At 38.0% G+C, this 23,529-nt stretch overlaps 1 protein-coding gene across 2 annotated transcripts in view; it reads left to right on the top strand.

Moving 5' to 3' along the window:
- Nucleotides 1-23,529, top strand: part of LOC126248902 (syndetin) — a 171,987-nt gene that overhangs the window by 65,451 nt on the left and 83,007 nt on the right. For both annotated transcript variants that reach the window (XM_049950376.1, XM_049950375.1), the window contains exons 9-11: nucleotides 3,685-3,874; nucleotides 13,145-13,372; nucleotides 13,479-13,576. In XM_049950376.1, coding sequence (XP_049806333.1) covers nucleotides 3,685-3,874; nucleotides 13,145-13,372; nucleotides 13,479-13,576 — 516 coding nt within the window. The remainder of the gene's footprint in view (nucleotides 1-3,684; nucleotides 3,875-13,144; nucleotides 13,373-13,478; nucleotides 13,577-23,529) is intronic.

Genomic DNA, 23,529 nt, shown 5'->3' with positions numbered 1-23,529 from the left:
AATAGGAGTGCGGGTAAGCTACTACAAACAGCATAGTGAACACATTATTGTGGCCAAGATAGACACGAAGCTCATGCCTACTACAGTAGTACAAGTTTATATGCCAACTAGCTCTGCAGATGATGAAGAGATTGAAGAAATGTATGGTGAGATAAAATAAATCATTCAGATAGTGAAGGGAGACGAAAATTTAATAGTCATGGGGGACTGGAATTTGATAGTAGGAAAAGGAAGAGAAGGAAAAGTAGTAGGTGAATACAGACTGGATGTAAGGAATGAAAGAGGAAGCCGCCTAGTAGAATTTTGCACAGAGCATAACTTAATCAAAGCTGACACTTGGTTTAAGAATTATGAAAGAAGGTTGTATATGTAAAAGAGGCCTGGAGACACTGGAAGGTTTCAAATAGATTATATAATGGTAAGACAGAGATTCAGGAACCAGGTTCTAAATTGTAAGACATTTCCAGGGGCAGGTGTGGACTCTGACCACAATTTATTGGTTATGAACTGTAGATTAAAACCTAAGAAACAGCAGAAAGGTTGGAATTGAAGGAGATGGGACCTGGATAAACCAAAAGAACCAGAGGTTGTAGAGAGTTTCATAGAGAGCATTAGGGAACGATTGACAATAACAGGTGAAAGAAATACTGTAGAAGAAGAATGGACAGCTTTGAGAGATGTAATTATGAAGGCAGGATCAAGTAGGTAAAAAGACGAGGGCTAGTAGAAATCCTTGGGTAACAGAACAGATATTGAATTTAATTGATGAAAGGAGAAAATATAAAAATTCAGTAAATGAAGCAGGTGAAAAGGAATATAAACATCTCAAAAATGAGACTGACAGGAAGTGCAAAATGGCTAAGCAGGGATGGCTACAGGACAAATGTAAGGATGTCACTAGGGGTAAGGAAGACACTGCTTACAGGAAAATTAAAGATACCTTTGGAGAAAAGAGAACTACTTGTATGAATATCAAGAGCTCAGTTGGAAAACCAGTGCTAAGCCAAGAAGGGAAAGCACAAAGTTGGAAAGAGTGTATAAAGTGTCTATACAAAGGAGACGTACTTTCAGGACAATATTATGAAAATGCAGGAGGACATAGAAGAAGATGAGAAGTGAAATATAACACTGCATGGAGAATTTGACAAAGCACTGAAAGACTTAGTCAAAACAAGACCTCAGGAGAAGACAACATTCCATTAGAACTACTGATAGCATTGGGAGAGACAGCCATGACAAAACTCATCCATCTTGTGAACAAGATGTATGAGACAGGCGAAATACCCTTCAGACTTCAAGAAGAATATAATGATTCCAATCCCACAGAAAGCAGGTCTCGATAGGTGTGAAAATTAGCGAACTATCAGTTTAATAAGTCACGGCTGCAAAATATTAACAAGAATTCTTTACAGATGAATGGAAAAACTGGTAGTAGCTGACCTCGGGGAAGATCAGTTTGGATTTCGCAGAAATGTTGGAACATGCGAGCCAGTACTGACCCTACGACTTATCTTAGAAAATAGGTTAAGGAAAGACAAACCTATGTTTATAGCATTTGTAGACTTATAGAAAGCTTTTGACAATGTTGACTGGATTACTCTCTTTCAAATTCTGAAGGTGACAGGGGTCAGATACAGGGAGCGAAAGGCTATTTACAATTTGTACAGAAACCAGATGGCAGTTATAAGAGTTGAGGGACATGAAAGAGAAGCAGTGGTTGGGAAGGGAGAGGTTTGTAGCTTATCCCCAATGTTATTCAACCTGTACATTGAGCAAGCAGTAAAGGAAACAAAAGAAAAATTTGCAATAGGAATTGAAATCCATGGAGAAGAAATAAAAATTTTGAGGTTTGCCAATGACATTGTGATTCTGTCAGACACAGCAAAGGACCTGGATGAAAAGTTGAACAGAATGTGTCTTGCAAGGAGGGCATAAGGTGAACATCAACAAAAGCAAGACGAAGATAATGTAATGTAGTTGAATTAAATCAGATGATGCCGAGGGAATTAGATTAGGAAATGCAGCACTTAAAGTAATAGAAGAGTTTTGCTATTTGGGGAGTAAAATAACTGATGATGGTCGAAGTAGAGAGGATGTAAAATGTAGACTGGCAATGGCAAGGAAATCGTTTCTGAAGAAGAGAAATTTGTTAACATCGAGTATAGATTTAAGTGTCAGGAAGTCGTTTCTGAAAGTATTTGTATGGAGTGTAGCCATGTATGGAAGTGAAACATGGATAATAAAAGTTTAGACAAGAAGAGAATAGAAGCTTTTGAAATGTGATGTTACAGAAGAATGCTGAAGATTAGATGAGTAGATCACGTTACCAGTGAAGAGAGATTGAATAGAATTGGGGAGAAGAGGAATTTGTGGCACAGCTGACTAGAATAAGGGATCGGTTGGTAGGACATGTTGTGAGACATCAATGGCTCACCAATTTAGTATTTGAGGGAAGTGTTTAAGGTAGAAATCGTAGAGGGAGACCAAGAGATGAATACACTAAGCAGATTCAGAAGGCTGTAGTCTGCAGCAATTACTTGGAGATGAAGCAGCTTGCACAGGATAGAGTAGTGTGGAGAGCTGCATCAAACCATTCTGCAGACTGAAGACAACAACAACAACAACAACAACAACAACATAGCTTATGAAACAAATCTACAGCTGCAAGGAGATGACTTGAATTTAATCACAGCAAAGACAACTATTTCTGCCTTCATTCGAAATTGGCCTCGTGCAGATATAATATGGGTGAAAAACAATTTTATCAGTTTCCAAATCTTTTGTCTGTGGAAATAAATGATGACAGTATTTTGTCAGTACTTGGACACACTTATAGAAGATTTTATAGATTTCAGGATCTCCTTCAAATGATGATTCCAGATTGTGTACTGGAACCTGCCTCTGATCCAATCAGAATTATCCTTGCAGGAATAGCTGATGGAACTTTCAACCAATGAAGAATTGAAATTGATATTAGAAATTGTATATCTAGAATTCCGGCTTCAGTGACACATCCCTATGTTTTATCCAGCTGTATGAGCTGCAGCAAAGAAATATTTCATTGGTTTCCCATCTAACATTGTTAGAAAGTTAGTTACCAAGAACAGAAACAGACTACCAATTGTAGAGTGCAGCAATTTAGGATTGCTGATGACAGACATGACATTAAATATTGAAAAATTAATGTCACTGCACAAAGTTAAGCCTTCTTGCTAAAAATATTGTAAAATTTTAAGTATATATTTGTTAATCAATCTTGAGAATGACACCAATATTGTTAATACACTTTGAAAAAGAAATTTAAATTTTTTTTTATATCAAAGTTGCTCATTTCTATGTTATTGAGTGGTTTCATTGGTAGTAGCTGATTGGACTAGTGTTTGAGAGTTTCTCACATAATCCAAAATTATTTTCTACAATAAATGATTTGAGTTGTTATGTGTAGTTCAATGTGACATGTTCTGTTTATAAAATTGAAGGCTGTTGTAAAGGATACACTTTCTTGAGAATTAAGTTTTTTGAATGACAACTGTAGATCTTTTAAGTTGTTGGTTATATACTAAACAATATTGACAACTGTATGAAAACTTAATATCTCTTTTGTGTATCAGTTTGGAGCCATAATTCTTCCATAGTATTTAGTTATTTGTTTGGCATTCATCTCGGAAACGTTATTTCACGCAGGTTGATGGAAGTAGGTGAGGAATTTTGTGGAAGCAAATCAGAAGAATTACAAAATTCTATTCGAGAACAGAGTACAAATTACTTTAAAAGTTATCACAGAGAACGCTTGGAAGAGCTAAGGCTGTTCTTAGAAAATGAGAATTGGGAACTCTGCCCTGTTAAAAATAATTTCACTATCCTTCAGTTACAGGTAAGTAACAGCTGCAGCAGCCTGAGATGATGGTAATGGTAACTAGTAGTAGTAGTAGTAGTAGTAGTAGTAGTAGTAGTAGTAGTAGTGGTGGTGGTGGTGGTGGTGGTGGTGGTAGAAGTAGTAGCTACAGCTACAGCTTCTACTGCAGTTTATGATAACTGTATTAAGGCCAAGGTAATTTTGATTTGTTGAACTTTGAACTGGAATTTATTCAGTCACGTGCACAGATCAAAAGTTGTCAGCATACAAGAAACTGTTAATTTCATTTTTAAGATTACAAAATTGTTCCTTTACATGGAAGAAAATGATGTAAATAACTGGGACTAAATTTTACACTTACAGTCCTAAATTGCGTCAGAAATAATTTTTGCACCATAAACCTCAGCCTCACCTTTCTTGCCTATGATCAGCAGTGGAGTTTCTAATTCTTTAGTACTTCATGTCAGAAAAAAGATTTTATGGCATGGGTAATGCAATACGTACTACATAGGAGCTTAAGACAGAACCAGAGTGTGTAAACATACTGTTTTAATGACCAGTAGTTGGACACTATAGCCATCCATGATGCAAGTTTTAAATGGTTTTTGCCTGTATCTTGGTGGATGAATGGTTCACAATTTCTACTTTAGGTACAAAGTGGGGAAATAATATTGAAATTGTGAAGAGAATGGAGTACTTTAAGGAAAGCAAAATACTCAATGCAGTGTAGTGTGCTGGGCCTTAGAAACACAGACCTCTCCTATTAATGTCCAGTTGATTGTAGGACCTGCCATACAGCTCTTGAAATATCATAGTGTGAGCTTATTTGAAATTTCTATTGATATCTCTTTTAAATCATCCTTTCAGCACATCATCTTTGCAGTTAAGGCTATGGAGGGAAACACATCATGCCTCTTGGCAGTATTACATTTGAGATACAGTGAGACTGTCCACCTTACAGCAAAGGTGCCATAAGCAAATGCCCCTTGAATTTATGCTCAAAACTGAACTGAAACATTTTGTAGAGAGTTGTTGTCATATTGTATTTAGGAATATAGTGTATATCGAAGAATGTAGTGTATATCGAGCACACTACATTTTACGACAGAAAGTGACAAATTATTTCTCCAATGTGGTTTCTAAAAGGTGTAGAATCCTCCTATGGTGTTTCTGTTCCTGGAGATCTCTCTTTTCTTTGTGTGGCAGTTCTGTAGCCATGCCAACTGCTGTATAAGGTGTCATGTGGAGATAGATAAGTATTCTTGTTTTGTTATGGGAGGGAGCGATGTGAAACAATATTAAATTCCTTTGACACTTTTGAAGTAATTTGCATCAGCACTTGGCAGACATGTAGCTGTTTGCTGCTGGTTGTAACAAAGAGTTTCATTTGGATGCAGCCGGCTAACAATGTAGATTTAAGATTGGATTTGTATATGATAATGAAGTCGTTTAATTCTGAAGATCAGCTCTTGGATATTATGTTATTGTATACTGTACTGGGTATTTCAGGAGTAGTAGTATGTTTTTAGTAGGTTGGTATTATTCCCTATGACGTGTCCAATTTACACTGATGAGCCAAAACATTATGACCACATACTTAAAAGTTTGTTGGTCCACCTCTGTAACACAATTCAGCAGTGATTTTGCATACTTACTAGGTTTCCAGACATTTGTGGAAGCAAATGCCTACACACAGGTCACACACTTCCCATAATTTATGGGCAGTTGGCTTGTGGACGTGGAGGTGGTGCCCAATAGCACCCCCGTTGAATGTCATCGGATTCAGATAAGCCAAGATCGCCAAGACATCAACATCAGTTCACTATCATGCTCCTCAAACCATGGCTGCATGATTCTGCTCTTGTGACAGGGATAGTTATCCTGCAGGAAGATGCCACTGCTGTTGGGGATGACATCAAGCATAAGGGGTTACAGTTGGTCCATAATAATGTTCACATAGTCAGCAGCTGTTGTGGTGCCTTCAATTACTACTGCAGGCCCCATGGAAGCCCAGGTGAATGTTGCCCATAACATAATACTGCTCCTAGCTTCAAGAAGGAGATGAAATTAGACTATTGGAACTTTGTCACAGGCCAGTTGTAAATCACTGAGTAATCCCATTAAAGCTGTTTACTGCTGAAGCCACTTTCACATGTGACTGTATCAGTAATACTCGTAACTCACATTAGTCGTCCAACTAAAGCAACATGCCTTTGTGGAGACACATTTTCAAGAACACTTGTCTGTAAATGTGTAGTGTGGTATGATGAACAATCTGTTGATTGGGGCTGTTGTGCTCCTGCATTATGATACAGGCCCTTATTATCTCAACTTCCTTAAAAATGAGCATCTGGCATTATTGGAAGAGGTTCCTTTGGCTACATGGCTAGGTATGTTCTTCCCTGCATGTGCTAGTTGTCAGGTGACACATCATATCAGTGTTCGATGGATGATGGCTGGGCCAAAATAGTCATGTTTCTTGGCCACCAAGGTGCGCATCCTTTACCCCCTTTACATTTTTGCCTGTGGGGGTGGTTTGGAGATGGAAGTATAGAAAGAAAAAATAAATATGTGAGGCAAATTGCTTGTTTTGCTTATGACTTGTGCTGCTCTCATAAAAGAACATCACGACGACCTCGGTAGAGTTGCAGTTGGAGGGGAAATTAATGAAAATAAACTTTGAAATTAATCATTTGCCTTTTCCTAACACATTCTGCAAGTGTTTCGGCTACATTCTAACAGCTGTATCTCTGTAACCAAGAAAAATTGGAATCACAGTGGATGAAGTGTTCTTATTCAAATTAGTGTGTATTATCAACTACTAAAATATTTTCTGTAGGACACGTGGTATATGGAGTGTTTTTGTTTGGATTAGGCAATAGGTGTAATCCACTAAATTACAGGCCCAAATCATTAACATCAATATGCAGCAGTATTTTGGAACATATGTTGTGTTCAACATTATGAATTATGTCTATTGACACACAGTTGAAACTGACTTTGGAAACATCATACTTGTGAAGCACAACTAGCTCTTTATTCACACTAAGTGCTGAGTGCTATCAACAAGGATTTCAAATTGATTCTTTATTTCTAGATTTGCAAAAAGACTCCTCCCAAGCATCTTGTAATCAGATTGCGTGCTTATGGAATATCGTATGTTATGCGACTAGATTCGTGATCTCCTGTCAGAGAGATCACAGTTTGTAGAAATTGATGGAAAGTCATGGAATAAAACAGGAGTGGTTTCTAGCATTCCCCAAGGTAGTGTTATAGGCCCTCTGTTCCTTATCTTTATAAGCGATTTGCGAGATAGTCTCACCAGCTGTCTTAGGCTGTTTATATATGACACTGTTGTTTATTGTCTAGTAAAGTCATTGGAAGATAGAAAACAATTGGGAAACAATTTAGATAAGATATCTGTATGCCGCAAAAATTGACAATTGACTAAATAATGAAAAGTGTGGGGTCCTCCCCATGAGTGCGAAAAGGAAACTGTTAAACTTTAGTTATGCAACAAATCAACTAAAATTAAAGGCTGCAAATTCAACTAAACACCTAGAAATTACAATTACAAACAACCTCAACTGGAATGAATGCATAGAAAATGTTGTGGGGAAGGCAAATCAAAAACTACCTTTTATTGGCAGAACATTTAGAAGATGCAACAGATCTACTAAAGAGACTGCCTACATTACACTTGTCAGCCCTCTTTTGGAGTACTGCTGCATGGTGTGGGATTCTTACCAGATAAGATTAACGGAGTACATTGACAACGTTTAAAGAAGGTCATTGTATCATGGAGAAGTAAGGGAGAGAGTCACTGACATGATACAGTATTTGGGGTGGACATCATTAAAACAAAGACATTTTTTGTTGCAACAGGATCTTCTCACGTAATTTCAATCACCAGCTTTCTCCTTCGAATATGAAAATATTTTACATAGGGAGAAAAGACCATTATTATAAAGGGGAATCCGAGCGCTCACAAAAAGATATGGGTGTTCTTTTTTTCTGCACGCCGTTGGAGAGTGAAAGAATAGAGAATTAGTGTGAATGTAGTTCAATGAACCCTCTGCAAGGCACTTAAGTGTGATTTGCAGAGTAGCAATATAGATATAAATGTTTATGAATTAGCTGTACTATCAACTCCTAAAATATTTTATATTCTTTCTGAAATGTCCTATATGGTCCAGTTAACACAAGATACTTACATTGCAACTGAAAAATCCTGGATGGAATGCAAATAATGTAAAACGTAAAAATAATCACTCAACATATAAAATAGTTCATACTTCTGTGGCCACTTGTTGACATATTGCCAGCAGGCTTCTGTCTCAGGATCCTTGGCTGACGTTTGTTTAATCTTTTTCCTGATGTTTTGCCACCATGAGTGGCTGGCACTGTCCAGGATTCACCCTCGGTTACTGGTATCCAGCAGGAATGGAGGGGGAATATTTGACAATGCAAGCCACTCATACTTGTGGAATCTCAGGAAGATCATTAAACTAACACTGGCTGAAGATCTTGAGACAGAAGCTAACAGGCAATACATCAATGAGTGTGCAATTGTAGCTTTGGCCATTCTATAGACGATTGTAATAAAAGCAAAAGAAAGAAGGAAACAACTGTCTGTATGGGCTCATGACCTGAACCTGCCCACTCTCTCAGCACAAAATGTATTCAGTCCATCTGAGATTTCAGCTTCTGCATGATTTGCTACTGGTATGCACCTACTGTTGTTACCTGCTTATTATTTATATCTGTGATCTTTTTAAAGTTCATGTGGCTCCCTGGCATAGAATTAATACTAACACTAACAATTCCTGCTGTGTTCTAGCCCAAGAATTAGACACACACACACACACACACACACACACACACACACACACACACACACACACACACACACACACATTATATTATCCTGGACTAGGATGCGAGATGAAGTTTTGTCGGGATTGTACTGTATATTGTGGTTTATAAAACAAGGTTAAAAGTCATGAATGGAACTCCCTGTCTATAAAACCAAAGCCTTGAAAACCAGACATTGGCAAACACTGAAATCAGATTGATGAGGAACAAGATTTTAGTCCTCACATCACAATCCAGATAGTTTTCAATGTTTCACTAAATTGTTTGACTCAAATGCCCGAATGCTTCCTTTAACAAACTTGCAGTGGTGTGCATATGTATTGGTGTGCATATGTATTGACTTTGGTAAGTGGGTTCATGAAACCCCTGATCATCCTTAGATCCTTAAATAAGAATGAAATTTGGAATCATTGGTATTTCATACAATAAATTCTTCATTGATCAGATAGGCAGAGATCAATTTACGTATTTAATGGGTCTTAGAAGTAGCTAGAATTTACAATGTATACACTTTTCTTTATCTGAGCATCTTCTGATTGGTCATTGTTATGAAGTACAGTATGAGTCAGTTCATGCAGTAAGCAAGACGAAGAAACATCATTTTAAAAAGTTCATCAAATGTGAGCAACTGACTAGCTGCAATATAATCAAAAATTGTCAAGCATATTGATATTATTATTATCAATTTTGAATGCAATGTTATTTCATTACAATTTATTGGCCATGAAATTCTTTGTATTTCTGAACTTTCTCACCATTGCTCTCTTCCCCTTTCTCGTAGGGAATGTTGAGGAAACTGCATCCAATAACATTGCAAAATTGTCTGAGCCTCTTGTGTCTGCACTCCATTTGTCTCCAAACCAGAGGACCACAATTGTTTCTGGGAATGAGTCTGCAAAAGACTCTATATCAGCTTCCATCCTGTGAGTGAGGCTAGCTGTCACCACTAATTCAACCATATACCTGTAGGAACAGACGATTGCCTGTTAGTCTAGGGAGCAGGCATCATCCATGTCAGCATGAACTGTTATTTGCAGCCTGCTGCATCTTGTGCACTTAGTAGCAGTAGGGCCTCTTGCATGTGTTGGGCAGGAATCACTGGCAAACATACTGAGTGGGCAGTGACATTTCTTTTTAACCTATCTATTACAACCCTGATGAGCTCCATCATGTACCTAATTTTAGAGCTCCTGATGACTAGCAAAACCATCATCTGCATGTGTTTCAACCTTTCATGGAGATTGGTCCCAGTCGCAGTAGTTGAGATGTACCATTCTGCCTCATATGTACTATCACCTTTGGGCAGGACCTCAGCTCTGTTTGTAAGGTGTAAGCAGACAACCATGTAGCAAGTATCCAGATTTTCCTTTCTTCCTCAGATACATACTCTATCACAATTTGTGATTCACCCTCAGGTGAGTGTGAACCAGGCAGACGGTTGTTTAGGGAGATGCTATGACATCGGGGATTCTAGGTTAAGCTAGAGATATCAGAAGTGCCTCAGCTACAGCTAAAGGCACCTCAGCAGCACTGCAGTCTGGCCCACCAACTTTAAGTCTGCTGACCATGCTTAATGCAGCTTCTAATTCCTTCCAGACAGTATCCAACTCTCCTTTTGTCTGTACACAACAGGTGCAGTCTCCATCTCCACATCTGGCCATTAAAACTGCAACTTCAGGATAGATAGAAAATGACAAAATTTTACTTATTGTGGGTATACATCATGAGGGCAGAATGTAATACACAGATCTACTACCTCTGCCAGCAACAATGACTCTAACCCAGCTGAACATAGAGTCGGAATTATCTTGATTGACATAGGGTATGTCATTCCATGCTACATCAGGTCTTTTCCAGAGTTCATCAATTGTTGTGGCTGATTAATGGTGGTGTGCTAGTGTCTCAGCAGTCAGTGACCAGACGTTTTCACTGGGTGAATGGTCGAGAGAACTTGCTGGCCAGAGCAGTTGTCACACAACCTCTGTATCGAGGTACATCAGGGCAGTACAGGGAACATACGGTTTTGTGTTGTCTTGTTGAAATATAATGTGAAGCCCCTGAAGATAAAGAAGTGTACAGCTACTGGGCATAGCACCTCAGAAGTGGAATGGCTGCCAATCAAATTACTGGCTACACAAACCAAAGGTGGTCATGTTCCATATTCAGTGGCACCCTATACCATGATGCCAAGTGTGGGGCCCATATTGTGACAACTAATGTGTTCTGGCAGTGCTTGTTCTCCTTGGAACCTGATGCAAAACCAAGACTCATCTGAAAAGATGATGGTGTACCAATTCTATGTCTAATGTTGTCACTGGGCACACTGCTGTTGACACATCTCGCTCCGCTGCCATGTCAAGGGAAGCCATAACAATGATCACCGTGCTGATAGTTTTTGGTGTTTCATATGTTATCACACTGTCTGTGTGGACACTTGACTTGCTGCAAACAAGCCTAGTTTCTCATTCATGGTGTGTGATGAGACAGTACAATCCTACATGGCCAACTGCCGAATATGTCTGGTCTCTTGAGTGTTTGTCACATGGGGCTGTTGAGATTTTGCATGGCATTGAGTATGGTCTTCCTGAACTCATCAGTTTCATAACTGCATGACAGTCATGGGTTTCTGACCAACATGGGCTGCAGTATCGGATAACAGGAAATCTGAGTAGGCAGTGATCCTGCCACTGTCAGATTTCCATATGTGCTGGTAGACGTTTCTTCTTCTAAGGCGAAGCATAAAATGATCTCACAAATAAGCAACATTTCTGAATGAGAAATCCACTGTGTAATATTTCCTTATGGTGTTAATCATGTCTACTTTGTGCAGTTGCGCTGAAATGCTGATCATTTGCATATCCAAGCATATAGTACACTTCTTGCCAGTTTTACATTTGTTGCATGCTGCCTTCATGGTGTTGCGGTTTAATGGCCAGCAGTGTATTTTTACATACGTTCAGCTACACAAGAAATTTACTACTACCCAAGCAGATGCTAGCTACATTCAAACCACTGCTGCTGTGCTGAACCTGGCTATAACTACACTATTATTTAGTGCACTAGACAAACACACTTTCTCAGTATCAAAACACTTAGAAAACAAATTAATAAATACTACTGAACACAGGTAAATAGACAGTTACTGTTCACTTTTGTCCAGAGGCCTGTAAGAAAATGACTAACCTAAACACAGTATATTGTTTAGTTGCTTCTACTGACTGGTAGCTAGTTTATGGCTGGAGGGTACCTGAGTATTTGCTCATACAAAGTTCTTGGATTTCCATTCGCATGACTTCATTGAAATGGTGTAATGTTTCAGTGATTGTCACTCCCCTGATCTATTGGCCAGATGATGATGGTAGTGAGCCGGCCGCAGTGGTCTAGTGGTTCTAGGCGCGCAGTCCGGAACCGCGGGACTGCTACGGTCGCAGGTTTGAATCCTGCCTCGGGCATGGATGTGTGTGATGTCCTTAGGTTAGTTAGGTTTAAGTAGTTCTAAGTTCTAGGGGACTGATGACCACAGATGTTAAGTCCCATAGTGCTCAGAGCCATTTGAACCAACCATGATGGTAGTGACACTCAGTGAAACATTCTACGTATCAAAAAACTCAGTTGCCTGGAAGCCCAAGAGCTATATGATAGTTCAGTTCACTAGGAAAGGCAATGAGATCATCACTATTTACTGTTTGTAACATACGAAAATTCAAAGTGAATCTTGTGACAGTAGCACTCAAAGCAGTGGGAAATTATTCAACGAAGTCAGCTCACTTTACACTTATGCTCACATATTATACAAGCACCTCAAAAAAATTCATAAAAGCCACTAAACACAAGTAAACAGAAAGGAAGTGTTCACGTATTTTCATTTAAAAATGACTAAACTAAACACTGCTCAAACTAGATAGTGCTGCTTCTGATGGTTATTGCACACAGGTCTATGAGTGGAGCACAATTCTAGCTCTGCATTCATCCAACTTTGGTTTTAGATTATCATTGGTGTATACAGAGTTGTGATGAAAATGATTATCAGTTCTTTTTGTGGCACATCATGCTCAACTTCCATTTTCTTTTCAGCTTTGTTGTTTCAAGATATATTTTACATGACAAGAATTATTACACACCTTTGCATTTGCCATATGTCAGTCAGCTGTTTCTGAGCATCGTGGAAAGAATAACATAATGCAATAACTTATTTGGAACTTTGACAGATTTTTTACATTAAAACAGCAATTTACTTATTTCTACTATATATTTCTGAAAATTTTGAGCTGGTTGTCTTTTGATAATAGTTTCACTCAAATGTGTGTATTGCAAAACAAGACTAGCTTGCCTAATAATTATTTATTTTTAATATGTTTGTTTGCTTACCAGTGTGTTGTTTAGGCATACATTCCATTTTTTTTATTTTTTTAGGAATTCAAATCATTGCGAAATGCTCTGAAAGGGATAAAATTTGATGAAGGTAGCAGCCTGAACCTCACAAGTCATACAGCAAGTCCTGACTGTAGTACCAGTAGTGCCCATTCACAAGATAGTTCCTCAACTGCTGGAGGCTATTTTCTACGTTATTCAGAATCAGGGTCACCATTTGATATTATACCTGTTGAGTCTCAGGAGGAGGACATCTTGGCCAATATAAGGGTAATGCATTTTTTATATAAGTTTTAACAATACGGTTCCTTACAGTCTAATTTCCTATGGTTAAATGTACTTGAAAATCATATATGATTTTGGATATCACATTTAGGATGGCATGTCTGTGGACTACAGTGATGAAAGCGATGACGATGTTCCAGAAGATGTAAAGAAAGACTTTGTTGATGAAGGAGGGGGTGATAACAATAAGTAAGTTCTCTGTATGAACTTTTCATAAATACATATTTATAAAGTATCTTGGTTTCTTTGTGGATTTCGTGTCTTTAGTTCTCTTGAACTGTGTTAGTTTTGAAAATGACCTTAACCATGAGAGATTATTTGTACTGTGGTGAGTGAGGTGCAAATCTAACCATATTGTATCTGGTATGCTGAGAATTTCTTTCTTTTATTTTTTTATGTTAAAATGACTCCAATGAGAAGAAAATGATTAAATAAGTTTTGTCAAAGTACATTGAATGAATAACCATTTCATTTATTATGAACTGCGGTGTGAATACTGTTACTCTCTAAATGGAAATATCACAGTTTCTGTACCAGTCATAAGCTTTTTAATTTCTACGTAGTTTACAGAACTTCCAAGTAGTAAAATTCAGATGTCAAAATGATCTTGAGAATAGTAGTGCAATGACATGCATATTGACCATTACAACCTGTCAATTGTAAACTGCAATAAGCACATGTAACAGCAATAGATGCACCAGAAGATGCAACTAAAAGTGTAGTGAAACCAGTAGTGCGAACATACAAGGACTTCAGCAAATACAGCTATAGTGGATTAACTAGATTTAATTCAGCTATATGTTCCTCACTTTTAGCTATTTTAACATCTGGATTTTACTGCTTGAAAGTAATGTGAACTACGTGTAAGTATTTTAGCTGTGGTTGCCCTTGGTTACAAATTATCTGTTTTTAATTTCTACTATGTGTTTTGGCAGTTAGACCATTGTTATCAGGTGGAAGGCATCTTTTTCATAAAAGTTCATTGTGGATAGCACTGGGGTTTCCTTGCAGTAGTATTTTGAGGTGTCCAGAAGTCTATTTTGTGACTTTCATGTGCAAGAAGTCTATTGCACCATTGCAAAAAAGCACAAAATAACTTCCTGGCCACCTTGCTTGCTGCTTTGCTCTAAGAACAGTTATATAAAGGATGCATTTTGTGTGGTGGTGGTGGTGGTGGTGATTATGATAATAATAATAATAATAATGATGATGATGATGATGATGATGATTCTGTAACCATTAAAATGTAATGGAAATTTAAAATATTGTGAGTGATGCAGAAATTGTAATATTTTCAGTCCTAATGAATTGTAGGAAGAATCTTAAATTGTTCAGTTGTGCATGAATCTCAGATTTTATTCAATTGTCAGTTCCCCCCCTCCCCCCCCCCCCCAATATGAAATAGGTCCTCCTTCTAACTCTGCATGGAAGAAAATTACTGCTCAGGCTAGCCTTCGAAACATTCTCCTCTCTTTTACAGATGTTTATCAGACAACTGGTAAACAGAAGGTACATTTCACTACTTCTAAGACTTTTCTTGTTTAATCTAGTTGCTCACTTATTCTAGTTCACATAAGATGTGTGTTAAAAGTCCATATCTTCATCATCTGGTAAGTAAATGACAGTCTCCAGATTGGTAATCAGCTCACCTAACCACTAAATCGTGAAGGTGACCATTACAGTGAGGTGGCAAAAATCATGGGATACCTCCTCATATAATGTTGGACCTCCTTTTGCCTGATGGAGTACAGCAACTCGACATGGCATGTCGTTGGAAGTCCCCTGCTGAAATAATTGGCCTTGCTGCCTCTATAGTCATCCGCAATTATGAAAGTGTTGCCAGTGCAGGATTTTGTGCATGAACTAACCTCTTGATAATGTCCCATAAATATTCGATGGGTTTCATGTCGTGCAGTCTGGGTGGCCAAATCATTCACTCGAATTGTCCACAATGTTCTTAAACCAGTCGCTGACAGGTGTGGCCTGGTGAAATAGTGCATTGTCATCAATAAAAATTTCATCATTATCTGGAGGCATGAAGTCCACGAATGGTTGCAAAGGGTGTCAAAGTAGCTGAACATAACCATTTCCAGTCAGTGATCAGGTCAGTTGGACCAGAGGACCCAGTCCATTCCATGTAAACACAGTCCACACTGTTATGGAGCCACCACCAGCTTGCACAGTGCCTTGTTGACAACCTGGGTCCATGGCTTCAGGGGGTCTGTGCCACACTCAAACCCTGCCATCAACTCTTATCAGCTGAAATCAGGAATCTGACCAGGCCATGGTTTGCCAGCCATCTAGGGTCCAACTGATATGATGATGGGTGCAGGATAGGCACTGCATGCAATGTTGTGCTGTTAACAAAGGCACGTGCATGTATCATCTGCTGCCATAACCCATATTCTCCAGTTACTTCACACAATGTTGCTTGTATGTTAGCATTTACAACTTTACATGAATGTCACTGTTCTCGGTTGTTAAGTGAAGAACGTTGGCCACTGTATTGTCTGTGGTGAGAGGTACCGCCTGAGATGTAGTATTTTTGGCACACTCTTGACACTGAGGATCTCTGAATATTGAACTCCTCAATGATTTCTGAAATACAATGTCTCATGCATCTAGTTCCAACTACCATTCCACATTCAAAGTGTGTTAATTCCCGTCGTGTGGCCATAATCTCATTGTAAACCTTTTCACATGAATCACTTGTGTACAAATGACAGCTCAGCAAATGCACTACCCTTTTACACCCTTTTACATGTTGTGAACACAATAATATTGCCATCTGTATATATGCTTATCACTATCCCATGATTTTTGTCACCTCAGTGTATAATATGAAATACTTGAATGGTTGGAAATACTCAGAACACATTTTTTACTTTGTAACAGTATTGCCATGTCCCAATGCTTGAGGAATCTTTCCATTGTCCATGTGTAAAAAGGAAGGGCCAACAGTGAAACCTTAATAAAAAACAGTGGATTACACTTGTTGATGCTTATTGAGTGAGAGCTAATTAGACTGAGTTGGTCTTCATAACAATAACCAAACCACCATGTGCATTAAACCTCTGACTGATATTTTGTGAAATGGTTCCTCCATTTCCATATGTATCACATGCATGCTGGTACTCACTTCAAACTGTACAAAACGATAATAGCAAACTTGGCAAGATACTATATTAGTGTGTCCATTTTAAAATTATTTTCTTATTGTGCTGCTGTTGTACAGAATTGTGGCAGTATTTCACTTTTTCCCCACCAGCAAATGCATGTCATCCTTTAATGATTAGCATTGCATCTTGGTTGTGGTCTGCAGCTTCTCAGGCTCAGCTGACTTAGGGATGCAACTCTAACCCAGCATTCTTTCTCACACCGTTGTAAATTAAAGCTATTGGCCATACAAAAGGCACTTCTATCTCAACTGTAGGTAACCATAGATAGTCCTGTTGGAGTTGCATGCATTTGGTATCTTAAAAAACTGATACACACCTCACACTGACCTGTAGTTCAGTGTTAATGCAATTTGAATTTTTCTCATAAACAAATCTTTGCCAGAGAGAAGTCATATAAAGAGCCAGAGATATCCTATGGCTAACAGACAAGTGAATGTTGGACATTTAAGTTTATAGTCTGACACACAGTGACCAAACCATGCTAATTTGAGGTAATCATCTAATAATTGACCTTACTGGCAGTTTGTGATATTAATTACAGTAATGTCACTATACTTTATTTTCCTGTTGAGGCTTTTGGAACAGCAAGTTTATTCATTCAGAAAAATAGGTAAAGAGGATGGGAGTGAAATATGTATTTTTAGTTAAACTGAAAGTCATCTTGCCTCCCAAGTCTAAAGAAACATCAGAAAGATGTCTTGTCCTTTTTTTTATGAATCCCTTACTTGATAAATAATAACAAAAGCACCAATGGATGGTTCTCCACTGAGCATAGCCCTAGTTGGGAATACAAAATCCCATATTTGTGGTAGGCCTCTGCCTTTTTTTCCCATGATGTAACATGGGGTCTATTGTAGGCAATTGGATTCCATGTTAAACTGTAAGTCCCCTTTTCCCAGTTGGAAAACTGGGACAGGTTAGGGACGCGATTGTCACCAAAGTGGCATCCAATTGAAATACTTTCACCAGGCTACTGAGCCACACAAAATTTTATTATTATTATTTCTTTACTTTCTCAGACTTTTTAGAAGTCTGGTTAAGAATGGAGTTACGCGGACCTTTATCAAGCGTCACTTCCTTTTTGCTGTACGGTATATGTTATATTGCATTTAGGAACTTTCGGGTAATTGAGCATGTATCAATAATTACGGATTTCTGTAATTGTATATATAAGTTTGGATGTAGCTGTATTGCATTGATGTACTGGTGGATATTGTGTGGTATGACTCCTGTAGTTGATAGTATAATTGGTATAATGTCAACTTTATCCTGATGCCACATGTCCTTGACTTCCTCAGCCAGTTGGATGTATTTTTCAATTTTTTCTCCGGTTTTCTTTTGTATATTTGTTGTATTGGGTATGGATATTTCGATTAGTTGTGTTAATTTCTTCTTTTTATTGGTGAGTATGATGTCAGGTTTGTTATGTGGTGTTGTTTTATCTGTTATAATGGTTCTGTTCCAGTATAATTTGTATTCATCATTCTCCAGTACATTTTGTGGTTCATACTTGTATGTGGGAACGTGTTGTTTTATAAGTTTATGTTGTAAGGCAAGTTGTTGATGTATTATTTTTGCTACATTGTCATGTCTTCTGGGGTATTCTGTATTTGCTAGTATTGTACATCCACTTGTGATGTGATCTACCGTTTCTATTTGTTGTTTGCAAAGTCTGCATTTATCTGTTGTGGTATTGGGATCTTTAATAATGTGCTTGCTGTAATATCTGGTGTTTATTGTTTGATCCTGTATTGCAATCATGAATCCTTCTGTCTCACTGTATATATTGCCTTTTCTTAGCCATGTGTTGGATGCGTCTTGATCGATGTGTGGTTGTGTTAGATGATACGGGTGCTTGCCATGTAGTGTTTTCTTTTTCCAATTTACTTTCTTAGTATCTGTTGATGTTATGTGATCTAAAGGGTTGTAGAAGTGGTTATGAAGTTGCAGTGGTGTAGCCGATGTATTTATATGAGTGATTGCTTTGTGTATTTTGCTAGTTTCTGCTCATTCTAGAAAGAATTTTCTTAAATTGTCTACCTGTCCATAATGTAGGTCTTTTATGTCGATGAATCCCCTTCCTCCTTCCTTTCTGCTTAATGTGAATCTTTCAGTTGCTGAATGTATGTGATGTATTCTATATTTGTGGCATTGTGAACGTGTAAGTGTATTGAGTGCTTCTAGGTCTGTGTTACTCCATTTCACTACTCCAAATGAGTAGGTCAATACTGGTATAGCGTAAGTATTTATAGCTTTTGTCTTGTTTCTTGCTGTCAATTCTGTTTTCAGTATTTTTGTTAGTCTTTGTCTATATTTTTCTTTTAGTTCTTCTTTAATATTTGTATTATCTATTCCTATTTTTTGTCTGTATCCTAGATATTTATAGGCATCTGTTTTTTCCATCGCTTCTATGGAGTCACTGTGGTTATTCAATATGTAATCTTCTTGTTTAGTGTGTTTTCCCTTGACTATGCTGTTTTTCTTACATTTGTCTGTTCCAAAAGCCATATTTATATCATTGCTGAATACTTCTGTTATCTTTAGTAATTGGTTGAGTTGTTGATTGGTTGCTGCCAGTAGTTTTAGATCATCCATGTATAGCAAATGTGTGATTTTGTGTGGGTATGTTCCAGTAATATTATATCCATAATTTGTATTATTTAGCATGTTGGATAGTGGGTTCAGAGCAAGACAGAACCAGAAAGGACTTAATGAGTCTCCTTGGTATATTCCACGCTTAATCTGTATTGGCTGTGATGTGATATTATTAGAGTTAGTTTGGATATTAAGTGTGGTTTTCCAGTTTTTCATAACTATGTTTAGGAACTGTATCAATTTAGGATCTACTTTGTATATTTCCAATATCTGTAGTAACCATGAGTGGGGTACACTATCAAAAGCTTTTTGGTAATCAATGTATGCGTAGTGTAGCGACCTTTGTTTAGTTTTAGCTTGATATGTCACCTCTGCATCTATTATCAGTTGCTCTTTACATCCTCGTGCTCCTTTGCAGCAGCCTTTTTGTTCTTCATTTATAATTTTGTTCTGTGTTGTATGTGTCATTAATTTCTGTGCAATGACTGAGGTTAATATTTTGTAGATTGTTGGTAGGCATGTTATGGGGCGATATTTAGCTGGGTTTGCTGTGTCTGCTTGATCTTTAGGTTTCAGATAGGTTATTCCATGTGTAAGTGTATCAGGGAATTTGTATGGGTCTGCAATGTAACTGTTAAATAATTTAGTTAGATGTGAATGTGTTGAGGTGAACTTCTTTAGCCAGAAATTTGCTATTTTATCATTTCCAGGGGCTTTCCAATTGTGAGTAGAATTAATTGCTTGGGTGACTTCATGTTGCAAAATTATCACTTCAGGCATTTGTGGTATCATCTTGTATGAGTCTGTTTCTGCTTGTATCCACCGTGCATGCGTGTTATGTTGTACCGGGTTTGACCATATGTTGCTCCAGAAGTGTTCCATGTCTGTTATGTTTGGTGGATTGTCTATTTTAATGTGTGTGTTATCTATTGTCTGGTAAAATTTCTTTTGGTTTGTGTTGAATGTTTGGTTTTGTTTCCTTCTATTTTCACTTTTTTTGTATCTTCTAAGTCGTTTGGCCAATGCTTGTAATTTCTGCTTCTTTTCATCTAATTGCTCTATTGCTTCTTGTTGTGAGATTTTACCTAACCTTTTTCGTTTTTTGTCTGATATTTCATTTCTTATAAATTGTGTTAGCTGTCCGATGTCTTTTCTCAGTTTTTCTATTCTGATCTGTAGCCTGTGTTGCCATGCTGGTTTTGTGGGTTTCTTCTGTGTGTTGGTTGGTTCTGATCTCTGCCTAGTGTGTATATTTAGTGTAGTGAGTGCTCCTACATAAACCAGTAGTTGTAACTCTTCCATTGTTGTATTTTCATTTATTTTGTTGTGTATGATTGTGTTGATAGTTGTTATTGTTGTTTCGACTTGTGGGTTATTTGGTGGTGTATGCAAGATTGGTCTAATGTCTGTATCTGTGTCTTTGTATTCTATATATGTCAGCTGAAATTTCTCTTCTATATCTAACATGTGTGTCACTTCGTGTTCTATTTGTGCTTGTTCTGGTGGCTGTCTTAAGATGTCGTTTTCCTCTGATTGTTTAATTGATGTGTGTTGTTCTTTGTTTGTTTGCTCTGGGATGTTTGAGTCCATTACTGTATTTTCTTCTTCTTCTTCTTCTTCTTCTGATTGCACATTATTTTGTTCTAGTATTTGTTGTACTTGTTGTTTGATGTTTTCTAATTCTGACTGGGGTATCCTGTTATTTTTTATTATTACACGGATCTGATCAGCTAGTCGTTGTTCTGTTAAAAATTTTAATTCTGGGTATCTGGTAATAAATGTTGTGTATACTTGTGATCTGTATCCAGTTGTGTTGGTTCCTAGGTTTGTTGCTTGGTAATAACAGAACATGAGGTGTCGATTAACTTCATCTGACCATCTCATCCTCTGTCTTTGTTTTCCTTCTAGGGTGGTTGCAGGAAGCATATCCTGCAAAACACCTCTATTTGGATTTAAATCATTATCCAGTTGGCTAGCAGTGTCGTTACCATTGTGGGCGGGCATAGGGTTCAAGCGTCGACCCCGACCATGACGGCGCTTGTCCGAGGCTTCTTTAGTTCTGTCCTGAACCAAGTAATCACACTAAAAGGGGGGTTAGCCCTATTAGTGGTTTGTTCTTTTCGTCGCCTTTTACGACTGGCAGAACATACCGGAGGCCTATTCTTTTCCCGGGCCTAATAATATTATTATTATTATTATTATTATTATTATTATTAGTATCATCATCATCATCATCATCATCAGTACTTACTTCACTTTTCAAATGGTACTGTAGGGATTTCTGTTGTTCTTTTCGTCGCCTTTTACGACTGGCAGAACATACCGGAGGCCTATTCTTTTCCCGGGCCTAATATTATTATTATTATTATTATTATTATTATTATTAGTATCATCATCATCATCATCATCATCAGTACTTACTTCACTTTTCAAATGGTACTGTAGGGATTTCTGTTGTTCATATTGTAGTTTTAAAAGAGACAGATTCACTTGTGTTTAATGTGTCAAAATCCAGTTAGTGAGTTATCTGTTTTGAACATGAAACTGATTCCTGCCTTATGTGGAAGTTAATGTCATGCTGATGAGGTGCTCCATCTTGATGCAAGTAAGCGAGTCTATTCACAGAAGTGGAAACTGCTACGAATCACACTTAGCTACCTGTGGTTGGAGTGACAAGCCAACTGGAAGGCAAATGATGTGGTATCTAAGATGATTCACCAGTTATCTATGATAACAGGTCTGCTCTTTTTTCTGCCAGAGTCATCAAAGAAAGGTGCATCAAAACAATGAATTCATTTGTGGAACAGGGAATTATTGATGTTAAATAATAACTTTGTGTCATGAGTTTAATGTCAGGATGCACACTTCATTTGCAAAATTACATCAGCAAAATCAACAAAACGGAAAACAGAATAGGATGTGATGATAAACAATTTCTTAAAATTCCATTTATGTCATCAGGGGTATGGAATGCCCACCATCTACTGCAATACATATTTGCAGTTACTGGTACTGGGATTTCTTGATAGATTGAAGAGATTCCTTCAATATTGTCACAGAAGAAGCTGAGTAGCACCATGGTGTAGTGGTTATGATACTAAACAGTTGCATGGAGGGTCGTGAGTTCAAAACTCACGTGGACTGTACAATTTTAATTTCTATATTCGGTTCAAGTACATTCTAGAAGTATCAACAATTGTCAAGAATCATTGTACTGGAATGTTCTGTAGCTGTATATGTACCGGTACTGTATGTGTTCTGGGCGGAGGCAGTTCGCTCCACACTCTTAATAAGCCTTCATTAAGTGAAGTTAGTGTTTGTCATTTATCTAATTACACCTTCTTGTACGTTACTTTATTCTGGTGGAGACGCTGGGTATTGGAACTTGTGATAGCGCACATTATCGACGACACATAGGCTCCCATCAGGCCACGACAGAGCCGCCGTTTATGTGGCAAGAAACCCGAGCTCGAGCCATATTCAACAGATCACAATGTACCAGAGACAGTAGAAGAGGACATTGCGATGACAGCAACTGTGTGCCACCACACGAGACATTCTTGCGGGTTCTCTGCTGACAATGGCCAAGATCCAAACAAGTGGCTGAAGGTATATGAGCGTATAGCCAAATTTAACAAACAGGATGACACCATGAGTTTGGCTAACGTATTTTTCTATTTGGAGGGCACTGCCAAGCAGTGGTATGAGAACAATGAGAAGTTCACAAGCTGGGAGTATTCCAGGCGGAACTGCACAAGTATTTCGGTGCACACAATGAGAGAAGTGCAAGGCTGAAGATAAATTAAAGTACAGGGCACAGCATCCAGGAGAAACTACAGCATCGTACATTCAAGATGCTTTGGAGCTGTGTAAAATAGTGGATCCTAGAATGAAGGAGGAAGATAAGGTTGAATATCTCATGAAGGTCGTTGCTGAGGACATGTATCAAGCCCTACTCCGGATAGAGGTTTTGACAGCAGATGACTTCATAAAATGGTGCCAGTATATCGAGACAATGCATGAAAAAAGAATTACACGCAAGAAGTTTGAATGGCTTCCAAATGTCATATCGATGTCTGTGATGGAGGAAGCAACTGATTTCACAAGTGTTCTTTGTCAGATAGTGAGAGAGGAAGTTCAGAAGTCACTAGGATTGCACAGTGAGCAAAAAACCAAGATGCTTCAAGAGGTCATAAGGGAGGAAGTGGAACAGACGTTGAACCCAATCTCTCATCCTTCATTTCCCTTTAAAACGGTGAAAAAATTGAGAGCCAGGCAGAGTTACGTTCCTACAGTGCTGCATGAGGAACCTGTTTGGGCACCAAGGAAGACTGACATCAGGAGGACCCAGGATAACCGACCATTATG

The sequence above is a fragment of the Schistocerca nitens genome, chromosome 3 (genome assembly GCF_023898315.1).
Source record: "Schistocerca nitens isolate TAMUIC-IGC-003100 chromosome 3, iqSchNite1.1, whole genome shotgun sequence".
NCBI lineage: Eukaryota > Metazoa > Arthropoda > Insecta > Orthoptera > Acrididae > Schistocerca > Schistocerca nitens.
The sequence above is the reverse complement of the archived record's forward strand: the minus strand, read 5'-3'. Positions and strand labels throughout refer to the sequence as shown.